The following is a 17,610-nucleotide window of genomic DNA, read 5'->3' on the forward strand; positions in this document are numbered from 1 at the left end:
TAGGTTTTCCAATAGCAAGAGCATACCCTTGATCATTCTTAACAATTCCAGTAGCCTGGATGTCTGCTCATTAGCCATGCATTTTTTCAGTTATATTTTCTTAGTAAGTTACTGTTTCTTTCTTTTCTTTTGAGTAAGTTGGGTGGGTGGGGTTATTCTCTAACATATGAGACAACTGGGAAAAAAAATGTAAGACTTGAATATCCCCGGTTTAATTTGTTTCTTCTGATAATTCTCCAGAGGCAGATTTCTCTGCCCTTAAGAAATACAGTTTTAAAGCTGGAGCTACTGAAATGTACTCTTCTCAGTCCTGCATTTGTTCCTTAGACAAAATTGCTTTTGATTTTGAGGACAGTTTTTTTCTAAATGACGGTATAGAAACTGCTGCATAATGAATCAAACTAGACATATCTGAGACAGCTGATTTTTGTAAAGACATGCCAACTCTAAAGCGGTGTGTTTGTCCATCTATTTAGTATACATCTGCATTAACATATGATGGAGTACTTGTGATGGCTGAAACTTTCCGTAATCTTAGAAGACAGAAAATTGATATTTCAAGGAGAGGAAATGCTGGTGATTGTCTTGCTAACCCTGCAGCCCCATGGGGTCAAGGAATTGATATGGAGAGGACATTAAAACAGGTAAGGGTAGGCTTTATTCTAGTGATCTTTGTGAATATTGGATACTAGTTGTACACTACATGATTTGGAAGATATTCTACACAATGGTAGTTATGGGAGAGGAGAAATTTATTTTTCAGTTGCCATTTGGAAACAGCTGGGGCTGTTCTGGTTGTTCTGGTTTATAACTTGGAATGAAGGCAAAGGGGAACTGCTACTATTTGAAACTACTATTAGTTCTATTAAGGTCATTGGGACTTCCTCCACTGAACTGGTGAGCTCACCTGTTGCTTTTGCATATAACCTGGGTGTCCGGATATTGTCATTTAAGGAAAAAGGTATAGCTACATAATACAATCTTTCAAATATGTTCCTGTCATCTGGAATGAAAGTAGATTTCTCGCAGGGAAATCACATAGGTAGTATTTTTTTCTTTAAAAGGAAATAACAGAGAGCTATTGTTCTCTGATGTCAGGACTTTGAATTCCTGATGAATATGGATGCCTAGAAAGTTCCAGATCTCTGTCAAGATGATTTAGCCTTTCCTTTGAATGGGACAGTAAGAAAATAAAAATCCAGCAGTAGAATTTAAATCATTGCAAATGAGCAGGCTCCACTCAGGAGAAACTGCTGAGGAAAAGTCACTGCTGACAGAGCTGGCAGCTCTGTGCCTGGAAGCCAAGGTTTCAGTCCTGGAGAAAAATCGACAGAGATAGAAATGGACAGAGGGAAAGAGTAAATGGTTTAAATCCACATCCTGACTCTTAGGGATAGAAATAAAGCATTTTGTATGTTTCACATACTCCGTGCTGATGCACAGATCTGTAACAATTGTGAGAAGCATGAAGTCAGGCTGCTGTGTTAGGGCAGACAACATGAGCCTTCGAATCTGGCCAAAGAGGTTTGCATGGCCAGATTCTGATACAATCAAAGCCAGAAGCAATATGCCCGTGGCTTCTTTGGGATGAGGACCACAGTCTGGGTATCCTTCAGTGAGGCAGTAAAGCACTGAAAGACAAAATAAAAACAGTTCTGGTTTCAGCTGAGGCACATGTGGTAGAAAACTGTCACAGCCAATCTTATGGTTTTACATTCTTTCATGTGATCCAAAATATTATACAGCAGTGATGAGAATGGTAAAAAATTTACTTCTCTTTAGGACCTGCAGCTGGAAAGTGTTGAGCTGCACAGCATGAAAGAAGAGTAGGTCCATTGTGAGTCTTTGTTAAAACTTAGATACTGGCATATTTAAGCCTATATTTTGAGCATGGTTTGAGAGGAAAAAGGAATACAAAGGAAAAGGAGCCAACTTTTTTGCTTTATAATGCCTGCCTATTCTAGAGTAGTGTTGTTATGGTAATCTAAGGACATAGCCAGGATAACTTTCACTGCTCTGTGACATTTGGAGTAAAGAATATACGGCTGGATCTTCATGACACTTTTTCTTCCATTTGTAGGTTCGAATACAAGGATTGACAGGAAACGTTCAGTTTGACCACTATGGTCGCAGAGTCAACTACACCATGGATGTCTTTGAGCTGAAGAACACGGGCCCTCGGAAGGTATATGCTGACAATGTTTACTATCCTGATATCATATAAATGAGTTATGTATGATGAAATGATTATGCAAATTTATCTTGAACTAGTCTCTGTTTGGTTTAAAAAAAGATAATATATGGAATACATGGATTTTTTACTAGATACTATTATTCAGTGCAACAAATTGGGGAACACAAAAACAAGTGTGCATCTTGGAGAGGTGGTATGTCAGTCAGTCAAGCATACTAATGAAAACCAGCTGGATGGCATGTTGCTAGGCTGCTGGGTGATGGAAAATGGTCAGAACCCTGAATAGTAGATATTTCTTGTATCTTATCCAAAGATTTCTATCTTGCAAATTAATGGCATTTTTATGCAGGGTCATTTGTACATTCTGTGTAAACAAAAATCATAGGCTGTAACTAACATAAGGCTTTTAAGGGGGAAAGGAGAGGAGAGGGGTAGAAGAGAGAATGCCCTGAATACTTATATTTTCTGAAATTAATTGCAGTATCTAATCCTGTGTGCTTGATTGGTTCTTTGTAAGCAACTTAGGCAAATGCACATTAATATATGTCTAAGCAGATCCTCCACGTCTGAATGCATATAGCTTATCACTCAGCCAATCACTTTGAAAAGGCAAGCCTGGGTACCTTGTTTACCCTTTGTCTTCTGTGCTTCTTTGTCCATTTTTCATAGTATAAAACAAATAAAGAGTAGAAAATGCCCTCAGGCTCAAGGATTTTAGCTCCTTTGGAGGCACTGTGGCCTCTTTTGTTTGTGAGACCATCATAACAAGAAAAAGTGAGAAGCTGATGGTGAATAGGAGAATCATGGCTACTTGAGTAGGGCCAAGGCAATCAGAATTGAATTAAATAGTCCTCTGCTGTCAGGTCAGAGGTGACAAGCCCAGTAAATAGTACCCCAGGTGAACTGTGTGTCCCCAAAGAGAATTACATGCAACAGTGATGAGAAGGCAGAGTCTTAAACAACAGACCCAGAGCAGAATTACACGTTGGGATGAACAAACTGCCAGTATATCGCAGTATAGAGCTGTAGACCAAAGCAAAGCATGTGCCTGTGTATGAGTAGCATTGGTGCAATTGCCTTTTGAAAGTATGACAGATGGCTGAAGAATAAATTGGGAAAGGTGAGTGTGTCTTCCTTCTGTCTTGGGAAGCCCGGTGTCTCCTGCCAGGCAATGTGTCTGACCTTGCTGCTGCTCCGGCTCCCTTCCTGGCTGTGCACTGCACTGTTGGCAGCCAGGAGAATGTACGGGTGGCTGGGGTGCATCAAAGGCAAGTGGTGAAATATGACCTTTCCATTCCCAATTGTACAGGAGGGAAGACAAGGTGGAAAAGATGTGGTTAATTAGGTCACAACTTCAGTAACTCATTAGGGAATTTGCTTGGCAGCAAACTGCCAGAAGTGGCCTATTGTTCCTGTTTCAACATTTGTCACTTGTTTTGGGAGAGGTGGCTGGCTGGCACCACTGCAGGGATGTCCCCACCCTCTCTTCTTGACTGCAGTTTGAGGGGGAGGGTGGCTGCAAAAAGAGGAGCTATGTCTGTGCTGTGCTAGAATCCCAAGGTGCTTTTCTCACCTTTTCAGGCATGCCTCTCTGCCACTCTTAAGCCATCACCTGTCTTTGATATAATAAGCCGTAACAGCTTTGACAGATCTGGCTACCCACAGGAATTTATTTCTCTCGTATTACATAGTATTTTATATGTGATTATTGGACCAATTCTGTGCTCCAGTCTGACAAATCCTATATAATACGTGAGAAATGGCTATACTTAATTGAACTAAGAGGCCTTCACTTTTAATGTCTTCTTCTCATGTCCTACATAACATGACTTATGAGTTACCCAGCAATATCTTTTCAGGACTAGCCCTTCCAGTCAGAGTAACGCATGCCTCTAATCTTTAGAAAAGTCATTTTTGTTGCCCACAGCTTTAAGGATGTGAACAGAGCATTACAAAAGGCACGGCTAGTCAGAAGCAGACTTCCGTATAGTTTAATAAAATGGGAAACAATAGCCAATGCTCATATTAGTTTCATTTATGCAGCATTTCTTACTTGGTTCTTGTCTGCAGAACAATAACAAAACCTGCCGGTGAGGGGAAAGGGTGTGAGGAGAAAGATCACGGAGATGTGGTGGGATGGCTCCTGTGACTGCAGTGTTGCAGCAGAGGGATACAGGATCTTTAGGAAGGACAGGCAGGGAAGATGAGAGGGGGAGTTGCCCTTTATGTGTGAGAGCATCTGGATTGCATGGAGCTCTGCCTGGGGATGGATGAGGAGCCAGCTGAGAGTTTATGGGTTAGGATTAAAGAGAGGACAGGTCAAGGCAACGTTATAGTGAGTGTCTGCTCTAGACCACCTGACCAGGAAGAACAAGTGGATGAGGCCCTCTACAGACAGATAGGAGCAGCCTCATATTCACAGGTCCTGGTCATCATGGAGATCTTCATGCACCCCAGTATCTGCTCATGGAACAACATAGCAGGACATAAGCAATCCAGGAGGTTCCTGGAGTCCATTGACAACTTAGTCCTCTAAGGGATACAGGAACCAATGAGGAAGGGTGCTCTGCTAGACCTTGTACTTACCAACAAGGAGAGGCTTGTTGGGGATGTGAAGGTCAAAGCCAGCCTTTGCTGCAGTGAGCATGAAATGGTGGCGTTCAGGAGCCTAAGGGCAGGGGAGAGGAGTGACAAGCAAGCTCACGCCCTGGACTTGAGGAGAGCAGACTTTGGCCTCCTCAAAGATCTGCTTGGAGGATAAGGGGTAAGGCCCTGGAGGGAAAAGAGGCCTAAAAGAGAGCTGGTTAATAATAAAGGATCACCTCCTCCAAGTTCAAGAGAGTTCCGTCCCCACGAATAAGCCAGGCAAAAATGCCAGGAGGCCTACGTGGATGAACAAACTGCTCCTAGCCAAACTCAAACATAAAAAGGAAGCAAGAGCATGAAAGCAAGGATGGGTAACCTGGGCAGAATACAGAAACGTTGTCCGACCATCCAGGGACGAAGTTAGGAAAGCTAAAGCCCAAATGGAATTGAATCTAACCAGGGACATCAAAGACAACAGGAAGGACTTCTGTATGCACACAGGTGACAAAAGGATGCCTAGGGAAAATGTGGGCCCTTTGTTCAATGAGACAGGGGACCTGAGTACACAGGACATGGAAAAGGCTGAGGTACTGAATGCCTTCGTTGCCTCAGTCTTTACTAGCAAGACTGGCCTTCAGGAATCCCAGGTCCCAGAGACAAGGGAGAAAGGCTGGAGCAAGATGTACCCTTGATGGAGGAGGAACAGGTCAGGGAGTACTTAAACAAACTGGACATGCATAAGTCCATGGGCCCCTACGGGATGCACCCACAAGTGCTGAGGGAGCTGGCAGATGTCATTGTGAGGACACTCCCAATAATCTTTGGTTGATCATGGCGACTGAGAGAAGTGTCTGAAGACTGGAGAAAAATAAATGTCACTCCTCTCTTCGAGAAGGGCAAGAAGGAGAACCCAGGGAGCTACACCTCGATCCCTGGGAAGGTGATAGAGATATTCTTGGACACCATTTCTAGGTGCGTTAAGGACAAGAAAAATCATCACGAGTAGTCAGCATGGCTGACTTCACCAAGGGGAAGTCATGCTTGATCAGCTTGATAAACTTCTACAATGAAATGACTGGCCTGGTAGATGAGGGGAGAGCAGTGAATATTTTCTATCTGAACTTCACTAAGGCCTTTGACACTGTGTCCCATAAGATCCTCCTAGAGAGGCTATTGGTGTATGGGCTGGGTAAGCAGACAATGAGGAGGACTGAAACCTGGCTGAAGGGCCAAGCCCAGGGGGTGGTGATCAGTGGTCTGAAGTCTAATTGGAGGCCAGTAACTAGTGGTGTACCCTACGGGTCAAAACTGGGTCCAGTTCCATTTAAAATCTTCATTAATGATCTGGATCTCGGGCATAGTGTGCCACCAGCAAGTCTGCGGATGACACCAAAATGGGAGGAGTGGCTGTTATGCCAGGGTGTTGTGCTGCTATCCAGAGGGACCTCGACAGGCTGGAGAAATGGGCCAACAGGAACCTCATGAAAGTCAACAAGGGGTGATCTTGTTTAATATCTTTATCAATGATCTGGACAAGGGGATTGAGTGCACCCTCAGTAAGTTTGCAGATGACACCAATTTGGGTGGCTGTGTTGATCTGCTTGAAAGTAGGATGGCTCTTACAGAGGGATTTGGACAGGATGGATCAATGGACCCAGGCCAATTGTATGAGGTTCAACAAGGCCAAGTGCCAAATCCTACACTTGGTCACAACAACCCTATGCAACACTACAGGCTTTGGGGATGAGTGGCTGGAAAGCTGCCCGCCACAAAAGGATCTGGGAGTGTTGATCGACAGCTGGCTGAATATGAGGCAGCAGTGTGCCCAGGTGGCCAAGAAGGCCAATGCCATCCTGGCGTGCATCAGAAACAGTGTGAACAACAGGACTAGGGGAGTGATCGTACCTGTGTACTCAGCACTGGTGAGGCCGCACCTTGAATATTCAGTTTTGGGCCCCTCGCTACAAGAAAGACATTGAGGTGCTGGAGCACATCCAAAGAAGAGCAGTGAAGCTGGTGAGGGGTCTGGAGAACAAGTCTTATGAGGAGCAGCTGAGGGAACTGGGATTGTTTAGTCTGGAGAAGAGGAGGCTGAGGGGAGATCTTATCGCTCTCTACAACTACCTGAAAGGAGGTTGCAGAGAGGTAGGTGTTGGTCTCTTCTCCCAAGTGACAAGTGATAGGACAAGAGGAAATGGCCTCAAGTTGTGCCAGGGGAGGTTTAGATTGGATATTAGGAAAAATTTATTCAATGAAAGGGTTGTCAGACATTGGAACAGGCTGCCCAAGTAAGTGGTTGAGTCACCATCCCTGAAGGTATTTAAAAGACATGTGGATGGTTGGGGACGTGGTTTAGTGGTGGACTTAGCAGTGTTAGGTCAACAGTTTGACTTGATGATCTTAACAGTCTTTTCCAACCTAAACAATTCTATGATTCTAAGTGCAATGTCCTGCACCTGGGAAGGAACAATGCCAGGAACGAATATATGGTGGGGGCCACCAAGCTGGAAAACAGCTTGGTGGAAAAGGCGCTGGAGGTCCTGGTGGGCAGAACATGAGCCAGTAATGTGCCCTTGCAACAAAGAAAGCTAATGGTGTCCTGGGCTGTGTTAGACGAAGTATTGGCAGCAAGTCGAGGGAGGTGATCCTTCCCATTTACTCAGCATTGGTGAGGCCACATCTGGGGTGCTGTGTCCAGTCCTGGGCTCCTCAGTACGAGAGAGAGATGGGCATACTGGAGAGAGTCCAGCAAAGGGCCAGAAATATGACTAAGGGACTGGAACACCTTTTCTATGAGGAAAGGCTGAGAGAGCTGGGACTGTTCAGCCTGGAGAAGAGGAGGCTCAAGAGGGATCTTACCAATGTGTACAAATACCTGAAGGGAAGGTGCAAAGAAGATTGAGCCAGACTCTTTTCAGTGGTGCCCAGGACCAGAGGCAATGGACACAAACTGCCACACAGGAGATTCTCTCTGAACATCAGGAAACACTTTTTTACTGTGAGGGTGACCAAGCATTGGCACAGGTTGCCCAGGGAGGTTGTGGAGTCTCCCTCCTTGGAGATATTCAAAAGCCATCCGGACACAGTCCTGGGCAACTGGATCTAGGTTGAGCAGGGGGGTTTGCCCAGATGACCTCCAGAGGTCCCTTCCCACCTCAATCATTCTGTGATTCTGTCATTCACCATTCATCATGTCACCAAGATTTAAAAAAAAAAAAGAGAAAAATAAAAAGTAAACAAAGCATATACATACACATATACATGTACATGCACAAGACAGTCTAAGATTTGGCTCCTAAATTCCAACTTGGGCAACTAACATGAAAATTGATTATCAAAAATTTTGAGTATTCTGTTGCCCTTAGTGACTTGTGGGCTTCAGCAGGAGCATTTCAGTGATTGCTACAAGGTGCACAGGCCTTCAGAAATGACACTATTCATTCAAATGCTAAACTGTTGTGACAAATTTACTTTGAGGCAGGTATTTTTGCAATATTGTTTTCTAAAAGACAAATTCAGCTTCTGTATAAGTGGATGCAACTGCTATATAGTCCGGTTGCAATCCAAATAGAATTGGATGTACTTTAGTAGCTGAATTCAATCCTGTCCTTTGAGGAGTTTTTTTCCTTGGGGATTTGAGGTATTTATAGGACAGTATATTGTTATTAATACTCTTACAGTGACTGTGAATCTATATACTTATACAAGTCTCTTGATATATCTTATATATTTATTTATTAATCCAGTTCCAGACTTACTTTGTTTAGCACAGGTTTGAGATGCACAAATGCAAGCTCACACCCATACACACAAGCTAAAATTCCTTTAAAAAATGCCTGCCATTCCTCAAAAACCTCCTTTATCTCTGCATTTTCATATGGTACTTACTTTTATAACACAGTACATCATTCATATTCTGTTTTCCTTCTGAACTTCCCAGCAGTGAGGAATTGCACAATGAAAAACAATCATTCACTATTACAATGAGCTTCCCAAACTGCCAGGTTTTGGTGTACCTATTCGGCCTTTAGCTGGTTACAGTTTTTGACAGGAACTTGAAATTTTCAGTTATCAGTTGTATCTGTGACTCTATGGTTTTCTGGATGAAAAAGAATATTTGTTACCAGTGCATCCTACTAGGAAGAACACCTCCTTCTCCACTATATCAGCAATGCTGAAGCTTCCTGTTAGCTGCAGACACTGAAATCAAGGCTTCTGTGCTGTAATAGCAATTGCAAAGAGAAAAGGAATATTTCAACTAAATAGACCAGAAGTTGTGCATGGGAAGAGTTCGTGCTTGTTTGCTTCACTAATAGAAAAAAAATATTCATTCATACTCACTCATACTTACTCATATTGAATTACTTCATGTATTTGTAATTCTCTGTGGTGAGTGTGTCTGCACACGGCTCTAGGGACTGCTAAAATGACTTGCCTCTCCATAAATTTTTTTCAAAAAGGAAATGAATGAAATAGTAAATGTAAAAACCAAGAGGAAGCTTGGCTGTTTTAAGAATATACAGGATTCTTTAATGCATGTGAGACCAGAAACCAAAAGCACTCCCCTGCATTTTTAGACTCTCATATCACATCACTGCATTGATCTGAACAAGATGTTTCTCCACATCATGGAGGCAGAATCCTATGTGACGGTGAATTTTAGTCTGGGTTCTACAATAATGTTAGAAATAATATTGGCTGCGTAACTGATCTGATCATTTAGCCAGTTTCCATCATACTGAAGCCTTTTCATCCAGGCACAGACTGTCATTTGGCACTGACAGTTAGACTGGAGCTCTGTCTGGAGCCCAGTTTCCACTAAAATTCCCTTTCCTCTTCTGGTGAGATTGACAACTCATTCCTCTCTCCCAGCTTTTGGTCTCATGACCTGCTAATTAATCAACGAGGGAGGAAAGGGAGAGTTGCTGCTGACTGGTCCCCAGGTGCTTCTGAAGAGTGAGCTGTGCCAGCTTGAACTGCATCTCTTTGATAGGAACTTTTTAAAATCACTGCAGCTGTCTGCACCTTTCCTGGGTAAAAAGATCAGTCTCTTAATTCATTAGGTTCTCAGCAGCCTGGAGAGCCCCTTTAGATGGGATTAGAGCACTGTTCTCCCACTGACGTGTTTCTGTTCCTGTTGTCCATTTGACATGGAGCTGAGTGCTGTCAGCACTGGGTCAGAGGAATAGGCGCTAAGCCATTGCCCAGCAACCTAGGCAGAGGTTCCACAGACAACCATGATCTAGTTGCAGAAAAGAGAATGGCAAGAAGGGGGAAAGGGAGCGTAATTGCTAGTGAGTCACAGGTTAGATGTCAGAGCAGCTTCAGCTAAGGGACCTATGTCTGCTGCACTGAAAGGATGGGTGGAAAGGTGGAATTAGACATCTCCAAGTAAGAGTGAGACAAGCGACCACTGTCATGAACCACTTGCCATTTCACAGAATCATAGAAACATAAAATCATCTAGGTTGGAAAAGACCTTTAAGATCATCAAATCCAACCATTAACGTAGCACTGCCAAGTCCCACTAAACCATGACCCTAGGTGCCACATCTACACATCTTTTAAATACCTCCAGCAGTGGTGATTCAACCACTTCCTTGGGCAGCCTGTTCCAGTGTCTGACAACCTTTTCAGGGGAGAATTTTTTCCTAATATCCAGTCTAAACCTCCCCTGGCACAACTTGAGGCCATTTCCTCTTGTCCTATCACTTGTCACTTGGGAGAAGAGACCAACACCCACCTCTGTGCAACCTCCTTTCAGGTAGTTGTAGAGAGCGATAAGGTCTCCCCTCAGCCTCCTCTTCTCCAGGCTGAACAACCCCAGTTCCCTCAGCCGCTCCTCATAAGACTTGTGCTCCAGACCCCTCACCAGCTTCGTCGCCCTTCTCTGGACACGCTCCAGCACCTCAATGTCCTTCTTGTAGTGAGGGGCCCAAAACTGAACACAGTATTCGAGGTGCAGCCTCACCAGTGCCGAGTACAGGGGCACGATCACCTCCCTACTCCTGCTGGCCACACTGTTTCTGATACAGGCCAGGATGCTGTCAGCCTTCTTGGCACACTGCTGGCTCATATTTCATAGACATTCACCTTGTACTGGGAACATCATGCACACAGCATTCCGAGGAAGCCTTGCGAATGACCTTTCCTACCTAACTTCACCCGGGGCAATATTAAATGATTTGGATGAACACTAAATCCAGAAATACTACTTGCTGATACAGATACTAATGGTGTCACCACATGGCATGAGGAGATGAGTAAGATTCTGACTGGCCAGGAGTTACAAAAACAGTGAAGTATTTTAGATCTCCTATCTTCTTTTGGCCATCTAAAGACATAGTACATAGCTTTTGGGGTTTGGGGGGGGGGGGGGGGGGCGGGGGGGGCATTTGGGGAGTTTTAAGTGTTCATTGGGCAGCTCCCAAAAGCATCAATAAAACTTTGAAGGGGAATCTCCTTTTCTCAGGCTGCCTTCACCCCATCTGGTCTTACAGCAAGCACTGCATCTCTGGGCCTTCAGAGAAAAGGATGTTGACTCATGTCTTGTGCCCAGCAGCATCACTACCAATGCAGAGGGCACAGCTGCAGGCTGCAGTGGTGTGCACTGCAAAGAGCAATGTCTGTATGTAAGGGAAGGCTTCTGACTGCAGGCATACCACTGTCAATTTTTTTTTCTCCATGGGAATACAAGAACAAATAATTCAAACCTGTTTCTAGAGTAGTTCATCACCATCAATGAACAAAGGCAGCTGTTTCACCTTAAGGCTGCTCTGGGAAGAGTTGTGGCAACCTGAATGCAGCCAGGGAGGTGGAAACCTGATTTGTACCACCTCCCTGTAGGCACTTACTAGAGATATACTTTTAGAGTGAAGTCACTCTCACCAAGCTTTAGAGTGAGTGGGGAAAGCAAGCACTTTTCTAGGAGGGTTGCTTATCCTGCATGAGCTGAGTCATTGTCTGGTGGTGCCTGTCTGTCCAGTGAGCGTAACGAAAGCTTTAATAGCAAGGCTTCTAATCTAGGTACTAAAGGTCAGTGCCAGCAGTTAAGTGGAATGAGCCTGATGTAAGTCCCTGGGTTGGGGTCTCCCGGGAGGCCCATGATGAAGCAGGGAATTGGGATCAGCCACTGAATTGCAAAGCTGTCATCCAGATGTCTTTCACTCCTCTGTCTAAGACCAGAAGATCTGGAGGATTAGAGCAGGAAAACTTTCTTGTGGAGAGCAAAAATTCTTATATCTCGTTTATGCCCCAAGAGGGCTTCAAATTACTGAAAATGGGATTTAATTTCTGCCTCTGGTCGAAGTAAGCAGCTCAGACTGTTCAGGAACAGCTGAGTGGCAGCAATACCAGTTCTAGCTCTGTGCAGCAGTGGTGCAAGATGGTATACCCAAAGTGTTAGATACATACCACCGTGCACCTGCCTGTGAGCACGACAGCACTTCCTTTGGTACAAAATTATCTTTGGATCACTCTGTTATTCTTATAACCATTTATATTTGTAATTATACAGAATGTAGACTTTTCTACTATAAATTATATACATTTTGTTTTGCAGGTCGGTTACTGGAACGACATGGATAAATTAGTTTTGATTCAGCATGAACCTACACTTGGAAATGACACTTCGGCCATTGAGAACAGAACAGTAGTTGTCACTACAATTTTGGTAAGGTGTTTCTTTTTTTAATGCTTATACTGGTGTGTGACACAATCTCATTTCTAGTTACGGTCTAATTTAGCCTGCCAGTTCCTAGGTTAGTGGGAGGGTGAGACCCATATATCTTAATTATCTTGACTGTCATGTCTGTACAGAGTTTTTTTGGTATGCATTTAATATAATGATTCACTTGAAATCAGATTTTTAAAATTGAGTTGCAGTAATTTTTTTCCTTTATTCAGTCTTTTCGATTTTTTACTGAAGTAAGTCTCAGAAATCGAAATGAATTCTTTCAACCTCTAATTGATAAATTTTGACTCACAAGAAACTGGAAGAAAAGAAAAACCCGAAAACTCTAAATGACAGAAGTGAACAGAGGGTATAAAATGAGGCATCTGTAATGCCACTGTCCTTTTTTGTTGATACATTATAAATTCAAAATTGGCATTAGCAAGAGCTAAAATTCTAAGTAGTATAGTTCAGTCAGCCAATCAAAACTGGATCATCTACTTTTAATTGTGAATGAAAACATGAATTTAGTAGATGCATTTGAACACATTTCTTAATATGTTTATTCAACATTTCAATAAAATTTCCATTTTAATAAAATCTAAATAGATTTGGAGTTTGATTTTCCAGTGTTATTGGTGTTTTTAAAGAGTGGTTGCAAAGGAGAATGCAGTTGCTTCATTCATTTACATTTTTAATACATAGGTTTTCAAAACCATTCTTTCTTACAAATCTGTATTTTAAACAAAATATTTAACAATTTTCCCTCTGAAGTCAGACATGCCCTTTTAAGCTGATGTTTGTCAAAGCCAACTGGCAAAGGGTGACCTTTACCTGACCGCTTTTAAGATTTTACATCTCAGTTCACTGCCCTTTTCACCTGCTTCATTTAGACAAGATATTTTAACCCTTTAGAATAAGCTGTGTCTCAAATGGGAAGGAATATTCTGTATGAGTTGTTAAGCAGTGATTTTTCTAATTTAATACAGACTTGAAAATAATCCAAAGGAAAGTGTCAAGACATTTTCTTACTCAAAAATGCAGTTAGTTACCAGATTTCCAGCAGTGTGTATCAGCATTTATAGATTAAGTATGTCTTAACAAATCTTCTGTTGAAGATTATCATTCCAGGATGCAAACCAGCCAAACTGATATACAGGAATTCAGAATGTAACTCCTAACCAAATTGTGTAAATTTTTATTTTATTTTATTTTTTGCATGGGACATTTAAAATATATGTATCTTTTTCCTAAAAAAAAAAAAAAAAAAAAAAGACTTGGTGATGGAAAAAAAATATACTTCAGTACAGTCCTCCTCTTTTCAGCCTCTGATGAAGAATCCTATTTTAAGAAATTGATCAAGGAAGAAAAGAGTCCCAAGATGCTGCGAACATTCCTAACTAAGGCTCAAGTATTAACCACCAGTCTAGTAGCATTGAGCTAATTTTTCCATATGGATTACTGTTCCTCTGACTGGATGACCAGGCACTGAACCACCAAGAAAAGTTCTGTGACTAATCTGAAATGTCTAGAACAGATGACGTTAACCTTCAACTTTGCCAAGCTGAGAAGAGAACGATGTGAATAACAAGCTTTCAGTCGAAATTTTCCTCTCATACCAATCCTGATATCTTTGACTGAAGCTACCATACATGAATACTGTAATTTCCATAAATAGCTCCAAGCTTAGGAGAAGCGAGTAAAAAAATAATAATGAGAAGTAATATAAAAGGTTCATGTTTGCCAGAAAGGAAAAAAAGGAAAACAAGAAAGCTTTTAAAATGTGTTATCTTGCCTGTCCTGTTTGCATTGAAGCATTTTGATGTGCATAATAAATGTTATCTTCAAAAGAACTTTTCCAGTCCCTGTATTGAAAGGACTGGTGGGATCATTTTCAAAACCAAAAAGCTGAATTAATATTCCAAAGCATGTCCTATGTTTAAGCAGCATGTTGTTTTGGGATAAATGCAATTATTTGAAAGCAGCGCTGCTTCTTAACCAAAAGTGTCCCTTTTCAATGTTTCAAAATCACAGTGCAAGAGAAATACATCAGTATTTGGTTTGAGTAAGAATATATGGTGAATTCTGCCTTATCATGCCTATCTCCCATTGACTCTGCTGGGAGCTGCACACATGATACTGAAGGCAGATTAGAACCATGATTCTTAATATTGGCCTGCCAGGGCAATGTATTTAGCATCCACAAGCATATGATCACATACACAAAGAAAAGAAGTACTTAACTAGAATAACTTTCAGAATCCTGTTATTTTGCTCTTCTGTGTATTATAGTCATGCTGCAAATGCCAGACAAGGACTTTATGACCTCTTCATTGCCCTCTTCACATTGAAGGGAAGTTAACTATTGTAGATGACACATGTAATTTTGGTTGCATGCACGTTTTCCAACATTAAACTGAAAAGCTTCTGCAACCAGTGCTGTCAGGCTTTTCAGTCTTCAAAGACAGGTGTCGTGGCAGTGTAAGAGAAGTTTACAAGTTTTCAGCATGGCTCGCTTTAATTTTTGCCTGAAGCCAAATAGCACAAGTTGATTTGCCTGCTGTTTCTTCAGTTTTTCTGTGTCTATGCTTACTTTGCTGTAATGTATCTGTATGGCTATTGCATAGAGGGTGCATTATAACGAATTCGCTCTGCAATCAAAGAACTTACTGTAGTGGTTTTTACTTGGCAAAATGTTATATTCATTTGTAATGTAGTGAGAGCACGTAGAACTTGGTATATAGTTTTGGTTTAGCGCATAGGCACTCAAGCTATCTCCAATTAGTCATGTGATGAGGGAGCAGCCCAGAGAGAGGTGGCAGCAGGGGCAGCTGGTGCGCTTTGCCAGCTGCGGTGCAGCCCTGCTTTTTATAGTTCCTGGGAGAGCCCTGTGTCCTGCACTTCATGTGATGCACAGCCTTCTGCACATCTGGCCCTCTGGAAAGGACAGATTTTCTACCTGTGTGCAGAAGCATTCCCTCCAGGAGGCACTTGGGACCTGCAAGTGCAGAGTAGGCTCATTGTATGACTGGAGAAGGGATGCCATGTGCAGCCCACCTCTAACGCTAAGGTAAAGTGAGTGACTTATTCAGCTAGGAAGAATGATGATCTCTAATTTAGCAAGTTGAGAAATATGGTGACAAGATGTTGAGGCAGAATATAGGAGACTAGGCTGGGAAGACTACTCCAAACTCTAATCCATTCCATGATACAGCCAACTCTGTACCTACTCTGAGATTGCAAAACTTAAAAAATCACAAAAATCCGTTAGAACCAAAGATTGATGTACAATGAGCTGTGTCTGCATTGTGGCTTCCAGCTCAGTATTTTAATGAGATAGTCTTGGTGTTGGCAGATTAAGCTTCAAGGGCAGGATCCAAATCAAGACTGAGTCATCTAAATGTAGATGACTGTACAAAGGGTGTTGATTCAGTTGCCCACTTATAAGTACCCAGTGACATTTAAGATGCTCTAGGATATACTGCCTATCCCCCATTTCTTACACTGGCAGGATGACACTTGCCTGTTTTGCTCCATATATGACCACTCCATGTGAATGTCTCAGCTACCGTATGTCATGTCAGGCATGTGGGGTGAGTTGTGCCCCAAGTATGTAAGTTTTCATCGAAGTCCACAAAGATTTAGAAATCGATTTAGCGGCACGTAGTTGGATGCCTAGCACTGAGGATATCAGACCTATCCGTAAAGGGGCAGCACAAAGGATCTGCAGAACAGCACTTGGAGGTCAAGCAGGTTACCTTAGCGTGTCTCAGATGACAGATTACCTTCATTAGGTGACTGAGAACCACTCTCATTGTTTTGACTGATACACTCTTGATGAAGTCTTACCTCAAAAATTCTAACTATAACCTCCTTTCTCACAATAGAAACATATTTTTTCATTAGAAGTTTTATTAATTAAATTCTTCAGTAGACTGGAGAAAATACTGAAGTTTGTTGCATGACAATAATAAAGACTTCAAACCGAATCCTGGACACTTTATTCAGAAAAAAAAAAGCAAAAACACAAAACCCAAAAAAGCTTCCATTGACATCTACGGAAGTTTCTTTCAGAATAAAGTGTGATAATGTGTGCCACTACTGTTCTAAAAATGAGACATTTCCTTGCACAAATATATGTCACTTTTACAAATTATTTTTACAATGTTTAAAGATTTTGAAATGAACTTTAGAATAGGAAAGCCAAACATAGATCTGTTTGGTATTTGGGTTAGTTACTTTCTCCAGCTTCCCTTATAGTATGAATCATCAGCTGTGAGCATTTTACTGTACACGTAAATTTGTGGCAATGCGGTGGAATGATTTGTTTACATCTATAAAGGTAATTGTTGCAGACATCAACATGTATTTACAAATGTTAAGTATTGTTATAAAATTGTGAATTATATAAGTAAAGCTTGCACCATTTCAAATATCTGTTCCATGCTAGTCATTGATCATTTCAATGTGGACTTTTCCTTGATTCACTACCCCATAGAATACTATTAAGCAGCTGAAAACTTGCAAATATTGCAGTGTTAAATCTCATTCAGCAGTAAGTCAAACCTGTGTTTTACATCAGTAGGTTGAGAGTTTATAGTTCAAAAATGTAGTAAATACAAAGATGGTGGGGAGAAGTAATGTTTTTATTAGACAAGATGCTGTAACTGGAAACGGTGAAAAAACATGTTTTCAGCTATTTCAGCTGATTTAATAGAAGAGATTACCTCTCCACAGATACCTTGCATATCTCATATCTTTAGACTAGCATGGTTACACTAACATTACTACTAATTTAGAAAATGCTGTTGTAATAGATTATACAGAAAAAATCATCTTTTTCAGTGCCACAGATAGAAAAGAGCATCAAGATATGGCTGAGTACATGCTATTGATCAATTCAGATATTTCATGACTTTGCAGTGTGACCTTGCAAGTTCATCTGTGTAAGTTGCTTGTTAGCAAACAACAGTGCCTTTCAGTGCCCTGATGTTATTATAATAACAACTGCACACCTCATTAGTTTGAAACACCCCCAAAGTCTGAAATGGACAGAATTTAAAACTAGTGCTACTATTTGATTTTTTTTGCAAACAGTCTTTATCAGAAAGCCATGTTCAGTCCCACCCACATCCCCCCCATCAAATTCTACCTTGAA

At 41.7% G+C, this 17,610-nt stretch overlaps 1 protein-coding gene across 3 annotated transcripts in view; it reads left to right on the forward strand.

Annotated features, from left to right (window-relative positions):
- Positions 1-17,610, forward strand: part of GRIA4 (glutamate ionotropic receptor AMPA type subunit 4) — a 242,445-nt gene that overhangs the window by 162,994 nt on the left and 61,841 nt on the right. For 2 of the 3 annotated variants that reach the window (XM_059819450.1, XM_059819444.1), the window contains exons 7-9: positions 477-644; positions 2,081-2,185; positions 12,342-12,452. In XM_059819450.1, coding sequence (XP_059675433.1) covers positions 477-644; positions 2,081-2,185; positions 12,342-12,452 — 384 coding nt within the window. Of the gene's footprint in view, positions 1-476; positions 645-2,080; positions 2,186-12,341; positions 12,453-13,777; positions 13,811-17,610 lie in introns of those variants that run through there. The other variant, XM_059819456.1, reaches the window with a different exon arrangement.

Source organism: Gavia stellata, chromosome 1 (genome assembly GCF_030936135.1).
Source record: "Gavia stellata isolate bGavSte3 chromosome 1, bGavSte3.hap2, whole genome shotgun sequence".
Taxonomy (NCBI): Eukaryota; Metazoa; Chordata; class Aves; order Gaviiformes; family Gaviidae; genus Gavia; species Gavia stellata.